At 37.2% G+C, this 25,693-nt stretch overlaps 1 protein-coding gene across 15 annotated transcripts in view; it reads right to left on the bottom strand.

Moving 5' to 3' along the window:
• Positions 1–8,292: 8,292 nt before the first annotated feature.
• The window catches only part of REPS1 (RALBP1 associated Eps domain containing 1), a 75,986-nt gene continuing 58,585 nt past the window's right edge, over positions 8,293–25,693 (bottom strand). For 11 of the 15 annotated variants that reach the window (XM_030021324.1, XM_030021325.2, XM_030021332.1 and 8 more), the window contains 8 exons: positions 20,242–20,314; positions 17,822–17,940; positions 17,000–17,064; positions 15,768–15,953; positions 14,233–14,328; positions 13,557–13,705; positions 12,814–12,919; positions 8,293–11,714 (listed from right to left, as the gene is read on the bottom strand). In XM_030021324.1, coding sequence (XP_029877184.1) covers positions 11,646–11,714; positions 12,814–12,919; positions 13,557–13,705; positions 14,233–14,328; positions 15,768–15,953; positions 17,000–17,064; positions 17,822–17,940; positions 20,242–20,314 — 863 coding nt within the window. In that variant the 3' untranslated portion in view covers positions 8,293–11,645. The remainder of the gene's footprint in view (positions 11,715–12,813; positions 12,920–13,556; positions 13,706–14,232; positions 14,329–15,767; positions 15,954–16,999; positions 17,065–17,821; positions 17,941–20,241; positions 20,315–25,693) is intronic. The other 4 variants (XM_030021326.1, XM_030021334.1, XM_030021331.1 and 1 more) reach the window with 2 other exon arrangements.

Here is a 25,693-nt window from a genome sequence, read left to right as displayed (position 1 = left end):
TGTGATAAGTAGCTGCTGAATACAGAAATGACTTGCAGAAGACTGCCTGCTGTTGCTTACAAAGTTTTTTTCTGCTGGTCAGGTCAGTCTATAAAAGACTGACCAAGTACAAAAATCAACACTCCAGCCAGAGCAGCACTGGAACTTATATTGCCGAGCTGGGAGACAAGCAAGCAAGGGATTCTCAACTGGCAATTCTCACCATTTTTCTGTACAAAAGGCCTTAAGTAAAACTGAGCCTGAACTCCTCTGTACAAGCAAACTCAGATTTTTTTTTCCTTTTAAAACTACCAACATGATTAAACATTCAAAAAGGCATCTGTCTGCTCCCCAATGAATAGCATACTCCAGACGTATCCTTTGATCGATGGTCTTGTTCTCAGACTAAGTGCATGATGTCTGGATCCTGAGAACAATAAAAATGAAAGCTGCAGTTCATGACCTAGAGCCAAGAAAATCAGTTTTAAATTAATACTGTTCCTAACGATCCTTCTCAGCTAGGTTTTGAAAAACAGTGACTTACTAAGGAATTAAGGCCAACCACATTTAATACAATAAATATTAGTTTCCTGTAATAACAGTGTACTTTACAATTTGTTTAAGCAGGTTTCGGATTCTGGAATAACTGCAGATGCCTATAATGCTCTTTGGTTCCCTAAAGAGTCAGTTTAGTTTTGGTAATTTTTAGCTTGATTTTTAATTTTGACCCAAAACACAGTTTATAAAACAGTTCTTGCATTGTCTGTTTTTGACTAGTCAAACAATTGCTTGAAATGCTTTAGTTTTCAAAGTCCCAAAGTGAACAGAGTCCAACTATTAACATGGAACATTTTTTTGGAAAAGAATAGTGTTACTAGCTTAGCTCTTTCTTACAACTTCGCTCATTTCCTTTCAGTTTTTGACTAGGAATCTGCAAGCTGTTAAAGCCTCATCAACCACTTTTAACACATGCAAATAGATAAAGAAAGTAGATGAGCACAGCTCACTTTCATGAACTCTTCGACATAAACAACATGGAGTCTCTATGTACAGTACTGGGACAAGGACCGCATCCAGCCCTAATCCAACTAAGTATCACATTGACTCGTTCATGCACAAAGCGGTCACCTTACTGTTGGCTAATAAAGACAACGAATTAGTACTTGCTTTTTTCCCCACTACACAATTATGTGCAGAGAGCTCAGTAATTATCCCTGCGTGGAGCGCGACTTGGTGCGTGCCTTCAGGTGTACCGCTCTCTTCAGTATAATATGTACTCAGAGGCCAGCTGGTCAGTGAGTCCACTTACCTGCCAGTTCTTGGGATTTAGCTTCAACATCTGGTTTCGGTCAAATCAATGTTTCATGGCTCACCGTACGTTCTTAAAGGACATTCACACCTCTGTCAGATAAACACTGCTCAGACTGGAGCAGTGCCAAAGAGAAACACAGATTGTCATTCGGCTCTTGCAAGAAAAGGAGGCGTGAAGGTACATGAGCCAAGTTTGCTTCTTGTAACTAAAGTCTGTCATGCAGGATGAATTCAGACGCTTACAGCTGGGGATGCAGAGCCTTTAAAAGCATTTTCTCAGGAGTTTGTTACTGCAGTAAGTTTGATTGCATTGCTAATACTTACTTTAAGAGCTTTTACCGGCATCATTATAATCATAATCATTGTAACACTTACATATTTAAGACTTCTGCCAGTCAAAAAAGTTGACAGAAACTATAGTAGCTAGACCAATGAATAATTTTAAAAGCTTAATGCAAGTAAATACTTTAAACAATGTATTTCCTACTCAAATGCAAAAAGGTTTCTATTTAATTCTCAAACATATCACAGAAATTAAGATATCTCTGAATCACAGGACTAACCGCAGGATGAGTAAGAACATATAAATCGCTCGATATAGTCTATAAGCAGTGAAATTATTTTACATTGTTTTCTGTATATTTTTAAGCTACATCTTGCTATAAATGCTAGAAGATGAAAACTACCAGGAAAACAGACAGAGAAATGCACATACCAGTATTTCTATAGCAAGTGCTACTTTTTGCTAAGCAGGTGCCTAGAGACCATTTTTATTTTGGAATTTTTAAGCAGAATTCAGAGCTGAATGCCTCAAGGAATAAATAATTTTGATTTGTGTACTTTTAACAACAAATGATCCTTGCCATGACTTCAATTCTCTGTTGTTCTTGTCCTCTGATCAAAAGAAAAGCATCTATAGATACTATAGAGCATAAGAAAAAAAAGATGTTTTTAAAATCATTTTGTTGTTTAAACCATCATCAGAACAAAGTAAAACTTAAGGTGGTGCTGCATTTCAGCTCTTAGTCCTTAACACTACAGAAATTTAACACTGCTGAGTTAACAGCACCAAAATTTTATTCAACCTCAGAGTGAAAAATCCTGCTCCATGCAGGAATACAGAAAATACATCTTTCTTCAAACACCATTATCATGACATTTTTACTACAACTTCTGATCTATCCTAGAACAAAATTTAACATTTTTTAATAAAAAAATTTCACTGATGACCAGGGCTGCTGATAGTTTCAAACTCAAGTTTAGGTTGTTGATCTGACAGGTTGCCCTGTATTTACTTAGTGAAGAACACAAGCTTTTTTCAGGATCTCTTCATTAAAGAGATAATTGTATCTCAATAACTGCAGGACTTTTCAATTATGCAGCCATCACCCTTCTGTTTTACAATTATGGAAGTATTAAAAAAAAATCTTTTTCTTCTCAAGTCATATAAAGCAATTCTCTATTTTATCCCCTTAGTGTATTGTTCTAAGCTTCGAGCAGTCACAGACCTTGTATTTTGAAGTTACTGCCTGAAACAACTAACTCAGATTTCAGGGTGAAGACACAGCAGACAGGTGAACCAAGCTTGCCAGGGAGCTGTTCACAAGTGAGAAGAGCTATGTGCAAACACTGGAAATTGTGAAGAATTTTATTTTATTCCATGGAAAGCAGCATCCGAAGTTGTGTTAATGTCCAAGTGATCTTCTCTGATACCACAATCTTACAACTGAGTGTGCCCCAGCAACTAGGACAGGTAAGCAAGAATCCCTCAAAATAGCTGCTGAGATAGTATCCATTATCTCAAGTGACTGGACACACTGCCTGGGGCACTGGACTGAGCTGGGAGCCATTACTCCCATTTTGCTGGCATTGCTGGCTTTTCAGATCCCTACCCCTGGAAGGTTGTTCTTTTTCTTTTCTTTAATGACAATCTGTAGCAGCAAAAGATAACACAAGTCAAGAGCTCTAATATATCAGAAGTGACTGCGGCTCTGATTCTGCAGTAAGACCTGACATGACACACTTCCATATTAGCACTGAACTTTGCTGAAACAAGGCTTTACACAGAGACTTGTGGCACACTTCCATGACAGCTGTAAATCTCTTTATTCTAAGTAAAAAAACAACTCCACATGTTTCTAATGGCTGATGCTAGATCTAAATTGTGAATCTCAAAAAGTTAATCATTGTAATAGATCATAACTTTTCCCACTCCTATTTAGAAATACCAAGATTAGTATGAGACCTCCAACATATAGGTCTTTAACAGTATTAAAACAACAAAAAACAGAACATGAAACAACTGAGAACAAACTAAGTTGTCCCACAAACTGGAAGACTGGGACCAGAGCAAACGAAAGAGAAAGAGTAGTTTGCAAATAATCTGACCACCCTGATCAATGCAATATTGCAGCACTAAGCCAAAGGCCAAAATACTGAAAAGACCGAACATTTCAAAATACTAGAACAAATACAGTCTAACAGTTAAGCATGTGCCAATACAAGAAACATTTATGTGGAACCCTAAAAACTGTAATGCACCTGTGAAAGAAAATAGGGGTATGTTAGAAGAACATGAAAATCAGCATTCCAGGTTAAAGCCATTCAGACTACCATTGCAACAAATAAAAATTGTTTCAACTTCTGTGTCAGGATTTTCAATCTAATGTAAAATAAAAACCACAGAAACAACAAGAAAAAAAGCAAGCATTTCTTATTTTAGTTCTAAAAGTTGGCAATTCAGCTGATTCAAAATGTAACCTTGGCAGACTTACTTCAACTTTCAATGGTTTTACAAGAAAGCCTATGCAGCCTAGTTGAGAGAAAGTATTTTTCTTACTTTCTACAGGCTAGAAGTTATAAGCATCTTAATATTTTCAGAGCAGCAGTAAGGGGCTGAATAGGCTACCAAATCAAACAAGGTCTGAGATCAAAGCTGTACATTTATAAGGTGTCTTGAATTCATAGAGATCCTGAGGATTTTAACCGCAAACCCAGAAACGTCTCACTGGGTTACCTCCTAACTCAAGAATGAAAAAGAATAATTAGTCTTAATACTACAAACATATGCTAAGCACCAGTCTAGAAACAGAAAGCAGGCTGGAAATTTTTTTATATTGTAAAATTGGTTTTTAAAAGTTTAAAAAGCCCAACTAACTTGGCTTGTATTTTACAGGATAACAATTTCTTTTGTTCTCATGTGAAACCTAGGCAGATCTTAGATATCCTGACAGAAACATTTCCAGAGTAGTCAGCCCAGACTTTAAGCAAATTATTAAGTTCAGTCTACCCCTTCGAACACATACAAACTTCTTCAGCAACATGCTTTATCCTGCAGACTCAGTAGTTTGCAGGGTAAAGTTGAGATCAACAAGAGAAGCCCACATTTATCGTGCTAGAAATGAAAACGAACTTTTCACAGCTTATTTGACAGAAGAGTTAGTTTGAATGAAGGTTTGATTCCACTAGATCCCATGTCAGGACTGAAATTTTCTGAAGACAACTACAAGCAGATTGTAAATCCACATGAAACAAGAATGAATTTTGTATTAAGACTATTAACTTTATGCAACTTCACAGCAACTAGATGCACTGTACTACTATGAGTTTGCATCAGGCTGTACTTTCACCTTAAGGTTTCACGAATGCACTTAAAATACAGACTTCCTCACAGAAAGAAAGCTACATGCATGCACAATTTCACATCTGTTGGTAAATTTATAAGCCCAAGTGAGGTGTACGCAGAAATCCACATAATTCACCAAAAGTCTCAGTAAGTTTGTTTTGAAGTTTCCAGCTTGATCATCCAAACATGTAGATGCAGCATAAAAATTGCAAATCTCAACCCTCTTCCTACCTAACATAAACAGGCAGATAGGAAAATATGTATTCAGACTTATAATTAAGCACATAGTATCAAGTACCTGAGTTGGACAATAGCACTACAACTATAGATACTGCTACACATAGTTGCAACCTTCCTTTGGATCCAGCATTCAATTTATTTGCCCCCATTTTTCTCTTATCCTTACTGTTAAAGTGTGAGGACACGAAAATAAAATAATATGTAAAATAATACATCATAATGCCATCTTTATTGAAATTTTAAACCTAAAATTCTAGCTTGGAATCAACATCGTATCTATTTTCAGTTCAATTTTTGGCAGTACTCACTTTCTATTAATTCTGATCAGGACAGTCTTGAGTTGTGACAGTTGAAATGCAACCCCACTGAAATCAATGGACAAAATTTTTTTCCACAAGTGGAACAAAAATTTTCCTACTATTCTACATGCACAGCTATTTGGAAAAAGGAAGTTTTAAAACTTCAAAGGATTCCATTGCCTGAAAAGGCTACAGGAAAAACCATTCACAAAACAACATTCAATACTTTTGGCACGAAAAGTTCTAAGAGATTATCAATTTTAGCGTGTTTCTTGCTTAGTGAGTCCACCTATGGAAGCAACTTGGCAGAAACCATAAAATCCATCAAAATGATCAGCCTCTTAATTTTGATAAAATGACTTGTGAATTAATACTGCTTTTCCACAGGAATTTTCTTGCTTCAACACTACTTTATCCTCAAAGACAAAGTGCAGAGCAAACCAAGGAATATATTCAAGTACCCTTCTACAGCAAAAGGACCTCTTGATTCTTCTGTGACCTCTTGGTTCCTTCAGATCAGAAAGCAGGTAACTAAGTTCCTTCATGAGGGCAGTGAAAGACAATGGGATTGAAGCTCTAGAGAAGGGTTTGTTGTAAACTGCAGCACTCTTCTTCCACAGGCAGGGATACAGAACAGAAAAAGCAAGTTAAAGTTGGAGGCACATCACTTCTGCATTTTCTGATAGAACACATTGAATTACAACTTCCTATAAATTCCTTTCATGAACTTTTTCTTGAAATACATACTGTATTTTCATACTTAAGACTGAAGTCAAGCTTTTTATCAGTTCAAGATGATCTGCAAAATAAGGCACAAGAGCACTTAGTAGAGTGCTGAATTCTATGGCAGTTTAATGAAACACACTCCTAAAATACCATAAGGGTTCCCAAAGTATTTCCTTCGACTTCTGCTGAGAAATCATATATTGCTGCATCTACCTACTATACATAACTTTTTGCTAAGTCTGACATAGCCCATCATGTATGCTAGACCTTCAGAAGCCCTTAACAAGTGTTCACATACACAAGTGTTTACAGCTTATAGCAACTGCTGTAATGTTCATTCCACTCCCTGCTCCCCCAACTGCATGTTAGGGCAAGTAATTGATTTTAGTGCCTCCTTTCTCAATATGCATCTGTTCTTTCAAATGCTAGTCTTTCTTTTTTGTCTTTTGAATGGATACCAAAGACAACAGGCTCCTTGCAGAAGACATTCCCGATTCAAAGTGCTGTTTTGTACATTTAACTTGTTCCACTCCATGGACCATACCCTCTTCTGTCAGTTTAAATGCAGTCTTATTTGAGCCAGAGAGAGAAATACGGTTAGACCTCTTAAGTTAGATGACAGAAAGCAAAAGCCACCATTGCTGTTACATGGGATATATCAAAGAGTTTACATGCATTGTAGAATAGGATGTATCTCTCTCTCCGAGTTCCTCAGTCGACTGGGAAAAAAACACTCCAGTCACATAAGGTTCCACAGCAGTATTGCTAGATTTTCTTTTTTCATTAATATATCACTAAATGTCAGTTTAAATTGCTTTTGCTATTTATGATGTTTTGTTCACTTCCTAGGTTGCTCATAATCAAGACCAGTCAAAACAACAGAGTAATTTCAACTGCTTCCAGATTAGATGCATTCTTAATATCTGTAAGAGTGAAAGTGTCAAGAACATATTCTACCAGAGATAGAAGAGAATTCATGTAGCTTTCTGTGTTGCAGTATGCTGTCAGTGTGATAAATAGTACTAAAAGTAATCTTAAAATTTCGGATATAAGCTGCGAGATCACAAACTTAGTATTTCATAGAGTTACAATTCTGAATTTTTGCGTATTATAATGAAACAAGGGCTGTTTCTGACAATAACTTAAATGCAAGACATTGAATACCTCTATATCAGTAAGCTGGAAAAAAGTACTGTAAAATCACTTTGGAATACACTAATAGTGTACAATCAGGTACAATTAGCGTACAATCTAGCTTTAAAGCAGGAATTGCACATTTAAAACCTATTTGGCCAATTTAAAGAAGCATTACTGAAAGTAAATTACACAGTATTAAACCCTCCCCCCAAACATGTAACTGAATTTTGAAAAGCAATTAAAGATTCCTGTGGAAAAAAAAGGTTTCTATTTTGCTTGGTTACTAATTATCAGGACAACACTGTATAGTCTCATTTGGTTATTAGTATATAGACATTAACATTGTTCCTATACAACCGCTAGTTAGTTGTTTTCAAAGACTATTAAGTCTATTTAAAATTTTTTTGCTGTTAGAGAACAAAGTCCCTGGTTTTCATGTGTTTTCTTCTAGAGAGCTGTATTATAAATGATTAGTACATCAATATGCATGGCAAAACAAGCTGGAATTCTGCTTGTGAAATTAAGTTGTATGTCTCAAAATAGAACTTTGGGGAGTATAAATGAATACTCAACTGCACATGGACTGCTTTGTAAAGTATTTAAGAAACTAAAGCATGCAAGCATGTTTAAAATACACAAGTTATTTTTTAATCTTCTACACAGAGTAAGAATTGCATTGTTATTACTCACTTGGGAGTAACATGTTTTTGTAACACATTACCTTTTCATGAAACTACATTCTACTAGAAACTAAGAGTAGAATGAGTCAAGAGACAGTGCAGGGTTTTTTTTCCTTTTAATTTTTTTTTTTCTTTTAGGAAAAAGTGATTCAGACTAGGTCATCCATAAAGTTGCACTTAGAGACAAACTCTGTACATAGCTGAACCCAGGAGAGTAACTCAACTTTGCCCTAAATGTAGAGCGGAAACACAGCACACCCCATCCATAAGGGACAGAGACACCTCACACAAGAAACAATGCTGCAAATTTATTTTCTTTAGCTTTGAGTTTTTATAACCTCAACTTTGTTTATCCCACATAAGACATTTTCAGTAATAAGAGATCCTCTAGTTCATGTACTATACAATTGCAAGTAAAATGAGGGGCATGTGAAGTACAAAAAAATTGAAAATACTAGCTTACACTGGGTAGACTTAAAATACTGCTCAAAAAAAGTGGCTTTTCAGCTTTTTACCTTTGCATTTTGGAAATCTTCTCTGCAGTCCAAAGATAGGCAATGAATGGAGAAAAAAGCAACTCCAAAGCAGGTGGAATGAAGAAAGAGGCACATTAGTAGGAGAAACAAAGGAAACACAAATCAAACAAGAAGAGAGACACTCCTCCAATCACAAATTCCAAAGAAAAACATTTTGCAGGTGTTTCAGAAATGCATGCTGCTGTCCATCCATCCTAGCTGGGTACATGAATCACACTCCATACTATTTAGTAGTCTACATTTATGCTTGCAATATAGAGAGCATCTCTTGTATGGTACATAATTCCTTGCCCCAAAGAGCTTACAATCTAAGTTCATAAAAAAGAATGTATCAAGTAGCCGGATCAAGATCAAACAAATGGCGAAGACAGGGAAATAATTTTATAAGGGATTAAAGTTGGGTTACATTACTAAGTGAGGTAACTTCTGAACATCATTGGCAGTGATGTTCTTAAGACATAAGTAATTTTTCAGTTAGAAGCTCTTCTGATCACGAAAAACTGGTTTAAAACATACTGAATGATGTATTAAAAGTAATCCACAAAAATCCTTAAAAATAGACTTGTTGGCAAGACACAAAAATGTTCAGATTGCCCAAGTTCTTCACTTGAGACACTAACTTGTCATTCTACTAGAAAGACATTGATGTCACAGAAAATCATATGTACATGTCACATTTGAATGTAAAAGGCTTTTCACATTTAAGCTTAAAATGTTAAATTCTGATTTATGAATCCTGCTGCTATAAACATAGGCTTAATACTTAAATATTAATATGAAAATAGTACTATTTTAAAAAAGTATTTTTAAATTTAAAATAAACTATGGACAAGATCCAGTTGGTTTGAAATCAACATTCTTTAACTACAGTAAGTGACCCACTTTTCTAAACACTGTTCTCACTACTTGGCAGTTATAACAGAAGTGATTAGTCCATCTACTTTAAAGTTTTTCAGTTTTGTTTTGGGTTTTTTTTTGTTTGGTTGGGTTTTTTTTTTTCCATTTCCCTAGTTATATCTTATTTTTTGAAGCCAAAGTCTTGTACTTTATCTACTAATTGGCAAGACATAGGTGATATGTAATTCATATGTAACCTTTGTGCCCATTTAGCTATCATTTCTTAATCCCTTTACATGCAAATAGAAAGTACCACCTTTCATGCAACTATGACATTTGTGTCTTTCATACCAGGGAATCTTGCTTTGGATTATATACATAAGCCATCTGCAACACTTCCATGACATTTGAAAAAATGTTCGAATAGTTATAGTAATAAAAATTAACCATAATTATCCAGTCTGTATATGATAACCAAAAAGAGAAATACTTCTTTTTCACTGTAACAAACAGCATATCCAGCAGAAAAATCTGACTTGAGCTATCCTTTTGGAAAGGAAGCAGATGTTAAGAGAATTTCATTTAAGCACAGAAGTGACACTGTGAGGATAAGGACTGCTAACAGGCGATCCATTTAATTTTAATTTTGAAAGGTATTCTCAAGGAAATCAAACCAGAAATGAAGACTAAAGAACTATATATTTCTTCGCCCCAAGTCAGTACTAGCGTTTACTTTTTAGAAGTTACAACTGTATTAAATTTGCTTATAGGAGGATACAAAAGGAATATAGCCACAGATTACCAAGAGAATTTGATCACTTCTGACCAACAGCTAAAAAATGAGGGAAGAAAATGGTCAAGGGATTATGATCAACTATTTCTCGTACATGCCACAAAATTACAAAAAATTCCCTGCAGACCTGTAATAAAACCCTCCCCCCATCTGAATGAGTTTCAATTCCCAGGTAAAGATGAATCAACAAAATTAAAATATTGTGCTGTTTTATTGGTGTAAAAATCACACAATTGCTAGTTCTGATTCTGCAGAGATACATCCATGCAGTTAAACATCTATGATCCCACAGCCAGAAGAAGCCATTAAATAGAATATCTGCTGTTAGTCAGCAATTAATGCAAATTTACATATGAGATCAAAAGGTGTGTATCGTACAATATACAACAAATCCTAATACAGTACATCAACCTGAATAGCAGGATACACTCAGGGAACTCTGTTAATAGTGAAGCCTGTCTATATGCCAGAGAAATAAGGCCTGGAAACAAGATGACAGAAGGTACCCCAAAATTCCTAAGAAGCAAACTGTTCGCTTTTTGTTTTTGGTTTTTTTTTTGTTGGTTTTTTTTTTTTTTTCTGGGAATTAGAAGTTCATAGAGGTATTGACACATTACTTGACAATACAATTTGTTACAGTGAAGACTGGTGGATGTGATCTGTTATTAAAAGGTAATGTGTGAAACATGCAATTACAGGTGGTGCTTAGGTAATGTGTAATTAATATGTTGGGGATTTACACCCAACTCTTTCCACAAAAGAGAGGACTGAAAAAGGTCTGTTTGATAGACTACCAATTGTACCATAAATCTTTATATGCATGCGGCTGAATTGGGATCATGAATGGATAAAATGTGAACACCTGGCAATCTGTGGTTACATACTCTATAATGTATGCAACAAAAACACAAAATCAAATCCAGTTGATATGGCAAGCAGCCTGCAAAAACTGTCAACCTGAATAAGTTGGTTTATTGCAAAGAGGCAGGCTTTCAAGAATTGTGAACAACTTTCCAATTGTGAAAGGCAGCTTGGGAAGTAACATTGGCTGATGACAGATTACTAGTTTTTCCTCTTTTCTGGCACAGTAAAATAAATGCCATAGCGAAATAAGATTTTATGTGCTTAAAGTCAACTGATTAGCAATCCTCTTCTGCAAAGATGTTTCAACGGGAAAAAAGAAACCACTAAAAAATTCCAGTTGGAAATTTTGGTGACAAACTCTGCAAACTCAAGTCCAACAAAGATCACGGATGCCCACAGAAAATTATGAGAGGCAGTGTCACATTCAAGGAAAAAGTTTTTGTTTTCTCTGTACTGAAATTAAAATACTTAAATACAAAAGTGGACAAATTGACAAAACAGAACCACAACATTTAATGTAGAATAGAGTGCACTGAGCTAGATGCATGGATCTTTAAATAGGCTTTGAAACCAATACCCCTTTCAAAATTAGTAAATTCACAGTTAACGGCAGTAGGCTTAGAGGTGAGAGAAGGGTCGAAGTTGTTCCAGTTGGACTTCCAGGGAGATTCTCTCTTCAAGAACATCCTACAAAAGAAAGATTTTTCTACTGACTGTCCACAGAGAATGAATATTAATAATTTCCTCATGTGATCAAAACTGTTAAATGTCAGCTTCAGTTTTGAGAACTAACGTCTTTTCTAGAACGTGGAGAACTCTTCTGGTAATCTGAATGGAAGATTGGCTAGCTAGTAATTACACATAAATGAAAATCAATACTTTGCTCAAAGGTGAAGCCATTTAGTATTTTTTAATTTCTTTCAAATCACCCAAAACCACAAAGTTGTAACCAGCTGCAAACCCAACTATATTATTTTCAAATGAAGTCTAAAATGTTAAGGGGGTAAGCTCTCATCTCAGTTAAAAGATTGGAAACTCAGGGGTTTTTCCCCAGTTTTTCCTCTTACGTGAATTTTATGCACCTTGATTCTCATAAATAGTAACAAGTGAAATTCAGGCTTGATAAGTTTCTAAAACGCCCTATCTTCCAGTCTAGACAGTATCACGTTAATTCATGTTTACATTTAAGTTTTGGGTTTTTTTATATTAACTTGATAATTAAAGTAGATATCTTAAGGTAAGAAAGATGCCAAGAGAAAGATGTTAAGATGGTGCCTACAGATAAATCCAAAACAGTAATAGCTGACCTAAATAAACAGATGACTATTGCTCTTATTAAGCTGCAAGTTTTGCATTCCAGATTATTGTATTTGTTTAAAAATATTTATGATTTTATTAAGACTTTAAGGTTTGCTTTTTCCTTCAGAAGAAAGCAAACCCCTTCAGCTGCTGTTCTCAATACTGCTTTTAAAGTATCTGATGACCACAACAGCTACCTCTAGTTATTAATACTAAGTTAAGATTTCTGCTTTTTTATTTTTAGTGTAGCTGAAAGCAAATCAATACACTGAAAAACGTGTTTTGTAGTAGTAAAACTGTCCTTTGTAATTTCACAAAGCTTGTCACAATTAGGTATGTTCTATGATCTACAAAAACAACTAAATATTTTGTATCAACATCCTCTACTATGTATATCATTGGTTTGCAGAGATGCCTGTTACTGTGCCTCACTAACATCTTGCCCTCTCAGGCTCTTCTCTTAAACAGACAAAGACCACGGAATTACCTTTAGTTGCTGCTGTAGTTCACTATTCAATCTGGCCAAAACAGTGTTGGTTTCCTTGTTACGTCTGATTGATGCCTGAATTGCCTTCTTGTCTTTCCCCACTGATCTGAGAATATATTAGAAGTATTGTAATAAGTCATTTCATTGCTTAGCTGAGTATCTCATTTACAGTCCCTCTTTTTTAAATGAGCAGAATCCTCTTTTCAAATTTTTTTAACTTGTTACACTGTTCATTTTCCCTCTTCTGCCTGGCTCAATTAACCTTGTTTGTTTACATGGAAGCCACACATACTTGGTTTCAATGAAACATCGAGCAGCACATTTTAAAAACTTGTCACAATCAATTTTCTTAAGTCCCAACACACCATACCACATTCATTTACCTCAAAGTTATTAATGTAATAGTCTACTTTCAGGACACAAAGACTGCACATTTTGGACTGTTCATAGCAACCATTATTTCAAATTAAAACACTACATCTTAATACTACCACCACTTATTTCCAACATACTTGCAGAAGTTAAAAAAAGAGTTCACACTCCAAAATTCAAGATCTCTAAAAGGTCTCCAAGTGGTAGAGGCTTTGGGATGATCTTGTTTAAAAACCAAAACCCTTTAAACTGTTAAATTAATTTAGTTTAAGCACACTGAAATTTTTCGCAACTCCTGGAACAGAAAGCGTGTATGCTGTTTAAATATAAATTTTCCAGTAACAGATGTATTGATACACTTCTTGGGTTACCTAGGAATAGATGGCTGTGAAGCAAGAACAGCAGCTATGACACCTGTTTTCTGTGTATGTTCCTCAGCTTCAGGTCTTAGCTCATCTTCTGATTTTAATCTTCTGCGAATAGGCTTTGGTGGTGGAGCAAGTGGGGTAGTGCCTTTACCCTGAAGAGGAAAACACAGCCTATTAATTCTCACGAACTTCATTTTACTGGGATTATAACCTGGTAACTTGTTTGTATTACATATTCTCAAAACAAGCTACTGAGCTAACTGAATTTACAACCCATCAGATATTTTCTGACGGACATCTAGCTGCATTCTCGTATGGTCTGGAAAAAAACTTGTACTAAATCCTACCCCCTGGTGAAAGGGCAGGAGGTTGCTACACACTGACAAAGAACTGTGCAAGCAGAAACACCATGGTACAACTGTCAACTGCAAATACACAACATCTCAGAGCACGCTTTCGCCTCAGTAATTATGTGTCTGTAACAAAAAAAAGCCACTGTTAACCAAGTTCTGCACTGAAAGTTTTGTTCTGTTTCAAAAATTGTGCCTACTTCAAGCTAAGACCTAAGAAAACTGGGTTCAAGTGGAAGCCTATGAAGTTGCTGTTGCAAATCAAAGCAAACATATAATTTCATATATATCAGACAACTGCACTCTCCTTCCAAGTGTACTTTGCATACCGCACTAGTGGGGACATTAGCAGGTGCTTTGTCTTCAACTCTTCCATCTGCTTTGGCAACTCTAAGAGAACTTGCAGAATCAGAGGGCTTTTCAACCTAAAGGGATATAAACTACATTTAGAAAACTACTTCTTAACAAGTATTTCATTTGGCAACAGTTGGAATAAATACAAGTATGCTGCATTTCTGATACATGAATACAGTTCACAACTAAATTCCAGTTCAAGTTGTCTTTAGAAGAACAAGCTGGAATACAGCAGCAATACCTGCTTTGGAGTAAAACCACCTAAAACTATCTTGGTCACAAACACTGTTTTGGCCTGGGAGCAGCTTACAGAAGAGGCATATAAGTAAAAAGCTGTACTTCCAGAATCAATAGTCAGACCTGTATTTTGATACAGAAATTAAGATTCAACACAGAATCTAAAATAATTATGAAAAAAAGATTAAATAGTTACTTGAAAGTACTCTGCTCTCAAGCATTGTACTCCGGATGTTGGAAGACCTCTGAATAAAGTCAAATCCCCAATATTATGAGGCACTGTATAGTACAAAAGAGGCTGTGGCCAGATGATAAACTACTACAGCTGTTTCTGCTATTACATTACCACCATTATCTATTTATTACTGCCAAAGGTTAATCCCTCCAATGGAACACAATTCTCCATCCACTTCAATGCAAAACAATCAGCAGGCTTAACTTAAGCAGTTTTCAGTGGCAGCTTAAGCTAACATAGCTGATTTTGCAATGAGGTACAATGGAGAATGCTCAAATGGCTCTACGTCATTGACCTTCCTGATGAAGGGAAGCAAGAACAAGTTGCTAATAGTTGGGAGGACTTTAAAGCACCACAGGTACTTTTGCAACTGAGGATGCAGAAGTGCCCCAGAGAACTGAAAATCTGGATGAAGGCTACAAATTATGAAAGGAAAACATGAAGTAATTCATGTAATAGCAGTAATCTATTATGACATTAGTAAGAATAAACTCTGAGGCTTGCAAACTTTTAAAGTCCTGTGTCTGTAGTAGGAAACAAGGTTTTGTAAACATCTCTCTCTGTATTATAGAAAGATGCCAGAGCTCTATTCACTTTAGCTGTCTGTCCAACGGCTTTGAACAAAACCAAATTAATGGAATTCTAGCAGATGCTTACAATACTTGACAGTCATCTCATTTATTAAGACAGACTACTTCAAAACTTGCCAGTTTTGGAAGTCTGGCAAGAGTGAGCAGAAGAAAAGTTTTGCCTGTACTAAGTCTTAAATGCACCAACACAATTACATTTGTGCACACACATGCTAATAAGTACAAAGTCTTTTGAATTACAATCAAGAACTGAGAAGAAAGGAATTTCTTCTGCCTAGGTGTTTAGCAATTACTACATAAGCATAGCAGTGTGTAATGTAATTGATTTCTAGCAATGGATTGGGATGCCATAAAAAAACCCACTGAATTCAAACAGAAGTAGGTTTTAACAAAGTCTCCTAACTGTTGGTGGTATTAAGCGATTGACAAGATCTTCACTTCTGCTCACCTGCAAGACTTCTGAGTGTGTTTCAATTTCATCTTCTTCCTCTTTGTTTACACCTGAAACAGCAAACGCCTCAAACTGGCTGAAGTCTGCAAAATTTGGCTGTTCTGGTATTTGCTGAGGTGAGGTACTGGTATGAGCTATTAGGCCTTCAGCATCTACTGGGCGATGCACATGAGGACCTGCACCCTGCAATAAAACAACAAAAATATTTAGTGACATTGTTCTTAACATAGTTATCTGATGCAAAGAATCTTGCCAAACAACAGTTTGTGACAGAACGTTAAAGATTATTTGCCTTTTTAGAGAAATATTTAAGAGAAAAGGAAGTTCAATCAGATGTGCTATTACCCAGAGAACAAGACCAAAGACAAATGCACTGTGGGACTAGCTAGACTCATTGGACAGTAGATGTTTCTGTTTTAACAGTCCAGCTTGGCTCCGTCAGGCTTGATACAGATTTTTAGTCTAGTTCCACAGGGAAACATGCTTATGTGATCACACTGTATGGAGTATGTCTGTCATCGTACCCTCTTTCCTTGCAGATTATTTCTGAATCCATTGACTGACTTCAACTGCTGGTAACTCAGATTCTTAACAAGTAGCTGCTGCTGAAAAACAACTGAAAAGCAATTTTATCTGTCCCATGTCAGATCTGCACAGCAGTTGAAGGATTCAGCTGGTTGAGACAAAGAAAACCAACTTTTTCAGTATTTGTTTTCTACCAAATCAGCTAACTGAACTGACTCAGACCAGGGCTGCGAAGATGACCAAGTCTATAACAAAGGAAGAAGTGGGATCACTCCTTTTCGGAGCAGGCATGTTATGTAAAACGATACCCTGTTCCAGACAGATGGAAGACAAACACTTGTTTTGCAAAACTTTGAAAGAATGCTCTCACAGTCTGTGTTATGGCCTATTAGCTATACAGGGACAGATAAAGAAATGTGAAAGTATAACTTTCCACTCTTTCCTACAACTCAGAGCTCCAGAGCCATTCACTCCTCCCTCCTCAATCTCTACTTTAATCCCTTCCCATGGTTCCACCAGAAGCAATTCTTTATTCAGGAAAGGCTAACATTTGGCTATAGTCTAGGTTTTGCCATCATTCACATCCTGGTGGTTTCAAAAAATACCAAGCAATGCTACTCATTTTAGAGATAAGTTAAAATTCAGAGTTAGATAAAAATGATGCACCGAGTTAGAGTATGATTTTTCGAAAGTGACAACATCACCTGTGAAGGCTGTGGTCTTGGAGGCACTGCAGGGGGATAGGCAACAACTCCAGTCTGTTGTTGTCCTGTAAAAAAGGCATCGTGTTTGGCCGAGATTGTTACTCTTCACATTACAGTGCTATCTAATTTTGACTTGTCAACATAAAGAAGTCCTGCATTTTGCCTACATATCAACCTGTCGTATTGAGGACCATAATTGTAATGTCATCTCCTTTCAAATTTCTAAACACACAAAACAAGGAATCAGAACATGGATCTTGTCCTTTGTTCCAGCTCAAAGTACAGACATGGTCATACTTTTCTGATCTTAGTCCTTTTTTTCTTTTACTCTCATTGTACACTCTTAACATTTTCTCATACTTCGTGATTCTGAATTGCATAATACTGACAAGCCAGAAGTACAATAAAAACCTTTAAGCAGCAAAGCATCAGAAGTGACCTTTAATAATTTCCTCTGAAGTGAAATACTTAACACCCATCTAATACATCTGATAATGAAAGAACTCCTCTTGAAAATTTACTGGCAGATGCAATTCATTGCATGTGGGTGCACTACCAAAATGTTATTTCCTGACTTTGCTTCCCACATTCACCCAAAGGACTACAATGCCAACATTGAAAATTTACTTCCTAAATTATCTGTTTAAGCAAAGTGGAGTACAAATTTTAATACAGGAAGAGTGACAACATTTTCAGCTTTTTCATTCAGAAGCAGTGTTTTAAAAAACACACTCTAAATCTTTCTTCAGAGGAAAAAAAATTGTTTGCTTCAGGAATATATGTACTAAAAACTAATATACACTAGGAACACAGTATATCTACCTGGGGTAACTGAAAAGGATCTGTTCATGTCTAAAGATGATGATCGAGAATGAGAAGGATGAGGCCTTGGAGGGGGTGGTGGCGGCGCAGTGTTATCTGGAGATGTTCCTGAATGTGATCTGCAAAACATATAAGCTTCTGTAGAGATTTTAGGCAGCTACAACAGAACTAAAATTCAAAAGTTCTTCAAAGTATGCAATTAAAAAAATAAAGTCTGACAGATGGAAAAGAGCCTGATTGCCATTGATTTTGAAGATTGCAAAATCAGTTTTAAACTTCTGGTATTCTTTGATTTCACAATTGTTTTTTATATTTCTATCTACTTAAATCTCCATTACCCAAATTATTCTTATATTACCACAAGTAATTTACCTGTGGGTAACCAATAGCTTGACACACATCCCAAACAATGATAGTTCAGAAACAGAGAATCCTAAATACAGTCATTCTATCCAGATGGTAGTCACTATAATTTGCAAAGTATGTAAGATGTAGTCAAACATCCTGATTAGGTTTTAAATGGTTTAAGTTCAATGTCACTGAAGAAGAATATTAAGTTTCTGTTGGACCTGCCTCCATGTATATTGAGCTTAAGAAGTATCTCAGTGTATGAGATAGCTATTTAATTCTCTGCCTGAAATTTTTCAAATCTATATGGCTTAGAAGCATCTTCAGAAATTTTAACTCAGTCTTAGGTAGGACCACCATCTAGCGGATACCTGTTGTAAGTTCATCGACCACACATGCAGAAAGGATAGAAGGATGAAGTACTGCACTAAGTGCCATTTAAGTGGGATTTATTGCATACAGAATTTTTGTACAACTTCCATTTAAAAACAGCTTGTAGAAACTTCCTAACTAGTCCAATCTGAGCAAGACAGAGTTACTGAATCACTGACATGAATACAGCTACTCTTATTCAACTCATAAATAAGTGATAAAATCTTTTCTACGTCTGACTTCTGTAACATTCTTCTATAACTATCATAAGATATAAAACCAGGAGAGGTAAGAAGTACCTAAATTTCACACAAAACCTGACATTCCTGAATGTGTAAGTCCAGACAGAAAACTGAGTTATCATGATAGAAAAATTTGCTTTCTTAATATACTCTCCAGGACAATGCTTCTGTAACACTGTGTAACCCTCCAGCTGATGAAATACAAATATAATTACACCAACACTTAGGGTCATCCCTCTAGCTAGTCTAGTATAAAAGGCACAAGTAGGATTAAAAAAGGGAGAAAGTGGTTTAAGGACACTCCTGAAATATCATTATCTGACATAGCCTTGTCAGTTTTTGCTTTCTGAAAACAGAAGAAGTACTCTGGACTGATGGTAGGGTTAAGGACAATGTCATCTCTATAGATAAGATTGCAATTGGTAGAAGAGGTATCAGTGGAAGGAAGTAAAAGAGGAAGTGGGAGAAAAATTTCCTGGATGGACACTGCCAGAACTGCCAGCTCTGGACAGAAGCTACCTGTGCCATAAAGTGGCAACTCATCAGAAAGCTTCACACATCCACACAAGTTCAGCAAGAGAACCCAACCCAAAATCAGAGATGAAAAGAAAATGTTGAAATCATCATGTTGGTAGTACAAAAACATACATAGAAGCAGGACAGACAATCAAATTTGCCTTTAAGTAACAATGGAGGAAAGAAGTTTTCAAGCTGCTGTACTGAATGGCAACTGCAAATCTTTCTTTGCTATTGAAGTCACCCTAATTATTTTTGGTTTGAAATTTACCTCTGAAACTGACTGTAAGATGGTTAATGGCGTAGCTGGTGTTTAATCCTATTCAGGCACATTTAATGGGAACAATCAGCACCAGCTAGTACAGCACATTCTCTTATGTCAAACAATGCAGTTGTTGGTTATGTGCTTGCACAGCTTCCTCCAATGCCTTAATTTACATTTGGGCTATGACTGTCCTTCATTATATAAAAACCCATTATTAAAAGAGATTGAGTTACTGCTGTGATATTTCTAATTTATGTTTTATTCTTCTTTTATGCTACAAAGTCACAAGGTACTTCTCCATTAATGCCTAATGGATTTGTTTAAAAATACAAAAAATTGTTTTCAAGTAACATCATGATCTCCTATAAGATTACATTCCCTTGTGTTTAAGGAGAAAGTCTTTATCAGGATTTCTGAATGAACGTGGAGTTTCATTTGACTGGCCAATCCCAAACTTTTTAGACTACATTACTTTTCGAATTTTCACTTTACACATTAACAGGACCAGCATACATTGTTAATGCATTAGAAAACACACTGCCTCCAGATTCCTGAGTGTTAAAGTTAAGAATCTATTTAGCCATCATTTTACAAGCTAGCTGTCAAAAAAACAGAAGCTCAGAACAGGCTGCTTTAAACACCTTTTATTTATTTTCTTCAATTGCTACTTTACTGACCGTTGCCGTGTTACAGTACTTCCAATTTGCTCTGGATCTGAAGCATAGGAGTCCGAACTGCTGTAACCATCTGCTGGTAAAAGAAAGTACAAAGTTTCATATGTGTTTTGCAACATTAATATACCCTAACAGATATAGGTAATATATAATTTCAAATATCCCATTTTTATTTTTAAAAAAGGTTTATGTCCTTGTACTGCTTCCCTGTAAGGTATCATCTGGGCAGGATTCAAAATCCTTGAGTTTGAGTAATTGAAGGATCCAATTCAAACCAACTCCCCTCACCCAATACTATGAGTTGTTGATTACTACTGGGATGTACTTAAGAATAAACAATGACAATAGTGTTGTATTTAAAATACAAAATGCAAGTTTCATAAGCAATAATTTTTAAACACTTGGCATTTTATCACTTCAACAATCTAGCCAACAAGAGTAAGGGACATCCAAGGAAAAAAAAAAAAAAAAAAAAAGGCAAGGAGTAGGACATGCTTGATTTTAGAAGTCCTGAAGTATTGTCACCAGCCTTAGAAGTCAGAAAAAGGAAAAGATATCTACAGTACACAGATGACCTCAGTAGATTTGCTACTACTGTAACTTCTGTACCTTCAAGGCTAGTACCCAGCTCCGTTTTGGACTAAATCTTTTTAAAACCCTTCCACTTTTGGTTAAGGCAACCTATAAAAATGAAAGATGCTATTACAGCATCACATAAGACAGTTTCCTTAAGGACACCCTTACCCTTAAAAGCTGTGCAAAGCTTGAGGTTTTTTCCCCAGAAATGAGGAGTCTCACTAAAATTACAAGATTTGTGTGGAATGAATGTAGACAGAAAAATGGATATCAGGGTAATTTATCACAAGGGATGATTCCAGAGCACGTGGTAAAGCACAATCCAAGGTGGAAAGTCACTGGACCAATGAGACTCACCTGATTAGTTATCAGTAAAGAGGAAAATTCTACTCAAGAACATCAAGATTTTTCTGAATTACCCAGTCTCAAAGGATTACTTCAACCTCCTAGGACACTAAAGTCTTCAAAAGTGTTAAGGGCACATCAACCAGGACTCAGAAACAAGAATCCTGCAGAGATGACTTTCCTGTTCAGCAAGGCACATTCTTACCTGTTAACTCCCCCACCCCTTAAAACTGCAGGTACATTAATTTAGTGAAGTTGGCTTGAAACCTTTACCATACACAGTTAGCTGAGGAATACCCTATTTCAAGTTCATTTCAGATGAGAAGTTATTCTCTGCAGGTTTACAGGTGTGTCTCTAATGAGGACTACAGAGAATTAAAAGATGGTATCTATATACACATTCTTTAAAAAAAACCAGAAATGTCTACCATGAGATAACATTTAAGTTTTCAAGGATCAACTGAGAAACAAGAATTCATGTAATCACACTTCTAAAAAGAAAAAGTAAGCCCTTCTGGACCAAAAAGTTTTACATCATTTCAGTACAAAACTACTGGTTTTACACTGATAATAGAAGAAGTATTTCTAAACCAATTTCAAAGACATTTGGATAGTAAACAATTGTAATGGCTATATAAGGCAAAGGATGGTCACTTAGCAAATGTGATCTTCGTACTGCACCAATATTGGCTAATCCAAACTCCTGAGTTTGAACACAATCTTGAATCTAATAGGATCCTTTTTCAGTATTTCCAGTAATGTAAGCATGATAGGTGAAGTTCCTGTTATGAAGGATATAGACTTTTGCGACATTATTTTTGTCCTCAAGGGAGGTTTCTACTTTTCAATGTTAGTAATACAAGTTACATCTCCAGCTTTGTAATTCATTATGAAGGAAGATGATTTAGATTATCCTTCCATTCTGATTGCAGTATTCATGATCTTGTTTATATAATTTAGCAGGAGTTTAAAATAACATATTCACAAAATTTTCCTTAATGACATATTGAAGTAGTACGTTGCTTTAAAGCTACAATTTGGGAAAACAGCAGTTATTTTTGCTTCTTTTATTTTTACTGGCATAATAACATTTTCAACACTGTGGGTGTCCAGCAATCCGAAGAATTATTGACAAACTTCTCCAGTTATCTCCTTCTAAGGTTATAGATCCTCTCTCCTTTGTTCCAAATCACAAGGCTTGAACAGAAAGACAATTGTGCAGTGCCTATGCCTACTGACTTTTCTTATCTAATGCAATGGAAAAGTTTGTCCTTGCTTCCTGGCTTAGGTCCGAGCTGCTACTTACAAATTCATAACTTCCAAGCTAAATTACTGCTGATGTAAAGCATGGAAAACAAAGATAAAATGCTAATTTCTCAACATCATGATGATGCTTATAAATCCCCATTGGTTCTCAGTTCAAATACTATTTTAATATATTGATCCATGAACAGTACACTATGAGAAGTAAAATAATTAACCTGCATCTAAATTTCGATCGATACAACACTAAGAAATCTGTACTCTTCTGTACAATGCAGAAAAAAGCATGTGAACCTATGAACAAAATAGTCTAGAAGAAAGGTTCTTTAAGAATGTCCATTTATGAAACAACACTTCCAAAACAGCAATATATAAAAAAGCTAAACAAACACCAAAACCCACCTAGAAAAGGACTTGCTAAAACTTAAGATTGAGACTCCCTATTCTCAAATGAATTCTGGCACAGCTAAACAAAACCAAGCAACTAAAGCAAACACTGAAAAATTACTCCAGCCCAACAGGTCAAGGAAGTGCACTATAGACACTGTCACTGATTTAGCATAGAAAGTGCTCAGATAAGACTATTGAAAGTATGACAGTAAAGAACATTAAGAAACGTAATTACCAAGACAGCAAGTCTGCACAAAAAAAATTTGTTAGATTTATAGTGGGTTTTTTAAGCATCAGAAATTCATTTTCTAGAATTAGCTTGTATTAAATGATTTCTTCAGGATTCACCTGAAAGGTGTTAACCATCCAAATTACTTGCAATATCGACAAGAGCCATTTCTTCAGAAAAAGGATGGGCATCCCATGATAACTACAGTTTGAAGTACTACAGGATGGCTTTATGTTATTGTCCTGGGTTCAGCTGGGATAGAGTTAATTTTTACAGGAACCTGGGAGGTGGGGGGGCATAGCCAGGGCAGCTGACCTGAACTAGCCAAGGAGCTATTCCATACCATGTGACATCATGCTCAGTATATACATGGGGAGTGGGCCGGGGAGGGGGTTCTCCTGCTCTCGACTTTCGGTGGGGGAAGTGGCAGAGCGTTGGGTCCCGGGTGGTGAGCAGTTGCACTGTGCATCACTCTTTTCTGTATACTCTTTCATTAGTACCGTCGTTGTTGTTGTAACTTTTTTTGCGTTGTCCCAGTAAACTGCCCTTATCCCAACCCTCGAGGTTCCAGGTTTTTTTCTTTTCTCTCCTCCGTCTCCCCCCTATCCCACCGGAGGGGGCGGGAGGAGTGAGCGAGCGGCTGCGTGGTCCTTTGTTACCGGCTGGGCTGAAACCACGACAGTCCTTTTTGGCGCCCAACGTGGGGCACGAAGGGTTGAGATAACGACAGATCTGGCCAGAGCGTGTTGAAACAAATTTGTCATACGCATTCCTTATATTAGATAAATAGATGTTAGTCACAATGTTGATTAATTTGTTTACATGGTGGCGTTTTGTAGGTCCTTATATGCTCTATGTATTGCCTGTAGTTACGTTTCTCACCTCTGGGAGAGTGATTGGGATTATCATTTTGCTGTACTGGGCAATGTCGACTTGTGAAATGATTACATCACTGGTCATGAGGTTAAGCTGGTATCTGTATGAGGCAGTGATATCATTTCCATACTTTGGGCACCTTCTATCGGATTTTATTGGTAATTACAGCCAATCCATGGGGGAGTTAGGGGGGGATACTTCCCCCCGTCCGTTCGCCTCCCTCTTCTCCTTCCGACTAATTACAACAGCTTTTGAGAACTTTGAATATCCTTGGGATGCACAAGCCACTGTGCTGTTAGTGCTATGCCTCCTGAATATGTTTCAGGTCTTGTTTAGGGCTACAAAAAGGCTCTTTAAGAGTACCACCCAGAGATCTGCCCCAAAGCTGGATATTCATGGGTGGCATGGCATGTGGGAGGATATGGGCAGGTATCTAGAGAACTTCTCACCCCCAGTGGCTTGGAAGTTCACTCCTGAACAACTACAGAACCATCATGAAGTGGTAGAATATTTGAAAGAAAAATGCTGTGGCTATTCCAAAGACGTACAACTCGCTGCACTGTGCTGGGCCCTGGCCAGTATCTACCAAACACTGCTTGATATTAGGCAGCACCCTCAGGGAGAAAAGGGGAAAAAGATGGAAAACAGGGCAGCAGGCACCGTGGCTACCCCTACCCCGGCAACAGGCAGCGCGGCTACCCCTACCCCGGCAACAGGCAGCGCGGCTACCCCAACCGCAGTGACAGATACTGCAGCTAAACCAGAGAACCAACCTGTGCCGGTATCAGTCGCCCCTGTACAGAAAAAGAAACACACAAAGAAATCAGTTCGCTCAGTGAGAGATGAAGATGAACCAGGGTCATCACGAGAACAGGAGGAAGAGGCAGAACCCGAAATAATCACCCGATCTCTATCCCTGAGTGAGTTGCGTGACATGCGAAAAGATTTTAGCCGCCACCCAGGTGAGCACATTGTTACCTGGCTGCTCCGATGCTGGGATAATGGGGCTAGTAGTGTGGAATTAGAGGGTAAGGAAGCCAAGCAGTTGGGATCTCTGTCTAGGGAAGGGGGCATCGACAAGGCGATTGGGAGAAAAACACAAGTCCTCAGCCTCTGGAGGCGACTTCTGTTAGGTGTAAAGGAAAGATACCCCTTCAAGGATGAAGTTACATGTCACCAAGGCAAGTGGACCACCATGGAGAGAGGTATCCAGTACCTGAGGGAATTAGCCGTGCTGGAGGTGATTTATAATGATCCAGAAAATGCGCAGTCACCCATAGACCCAGATGATGTCCAATGCACACAACCCATGTGGCGGAAGTTTCTATGAAGTGCACCACCAACCTATGCCAACTCATTGGCAGTAATGTCCTGGAAAGAAGGCCATGGACAAACGGTGGATGAATTGGCTGTCCAACTCCGGCAATACGAAGGAAGTCTCTCTTCCTCCCTACGGGCCTGTGTCTCGGCTGTAGAGGAATTGTCCCGAGAGTTCCAGCAATTCAAAGTGGATATGTCTTCCTCCCCACCTGTACAGGCCCGCATCGCAGCTATTGGGAGTAAGCATTCCTCTGCCCAAGAGAGAGGAGAGAGAAAGTACACACGACGGGCTAACCTGTGGTTTTACCTGCGCGACCATGGAGAGGACATGAGGAAGTGGGATGGAAAACCTACCTCAGTCCTGGATGCACGGGTACGGGAGTTGCGAGAAAAAGCAACCAGGAAAGAGGATTCTTCTTGGAAAACTGCTGCTCCAGTTTCCTGTGAGGAGTCCCC

This window comes from Aquila chrysaetos, chromosome 8 (assembly GCF_900496995.4).
Source record: "Aquila chrysaetos chrysaetos chromosome 8, bAquChr1.4, whole genome shotgun sequence".
NCBI classification, from domain to species: Eukaryota; Metazoa; Chordata; class Aves; order Accipitriformes; family Accipitridae; genus Aquila; species Aquila chrysaetos.
The sequence above is the reverse complement of the archived record's forward strand: the minus strand, read 5'-3'. Positions and strand labels throughout refer to the sequence as shown.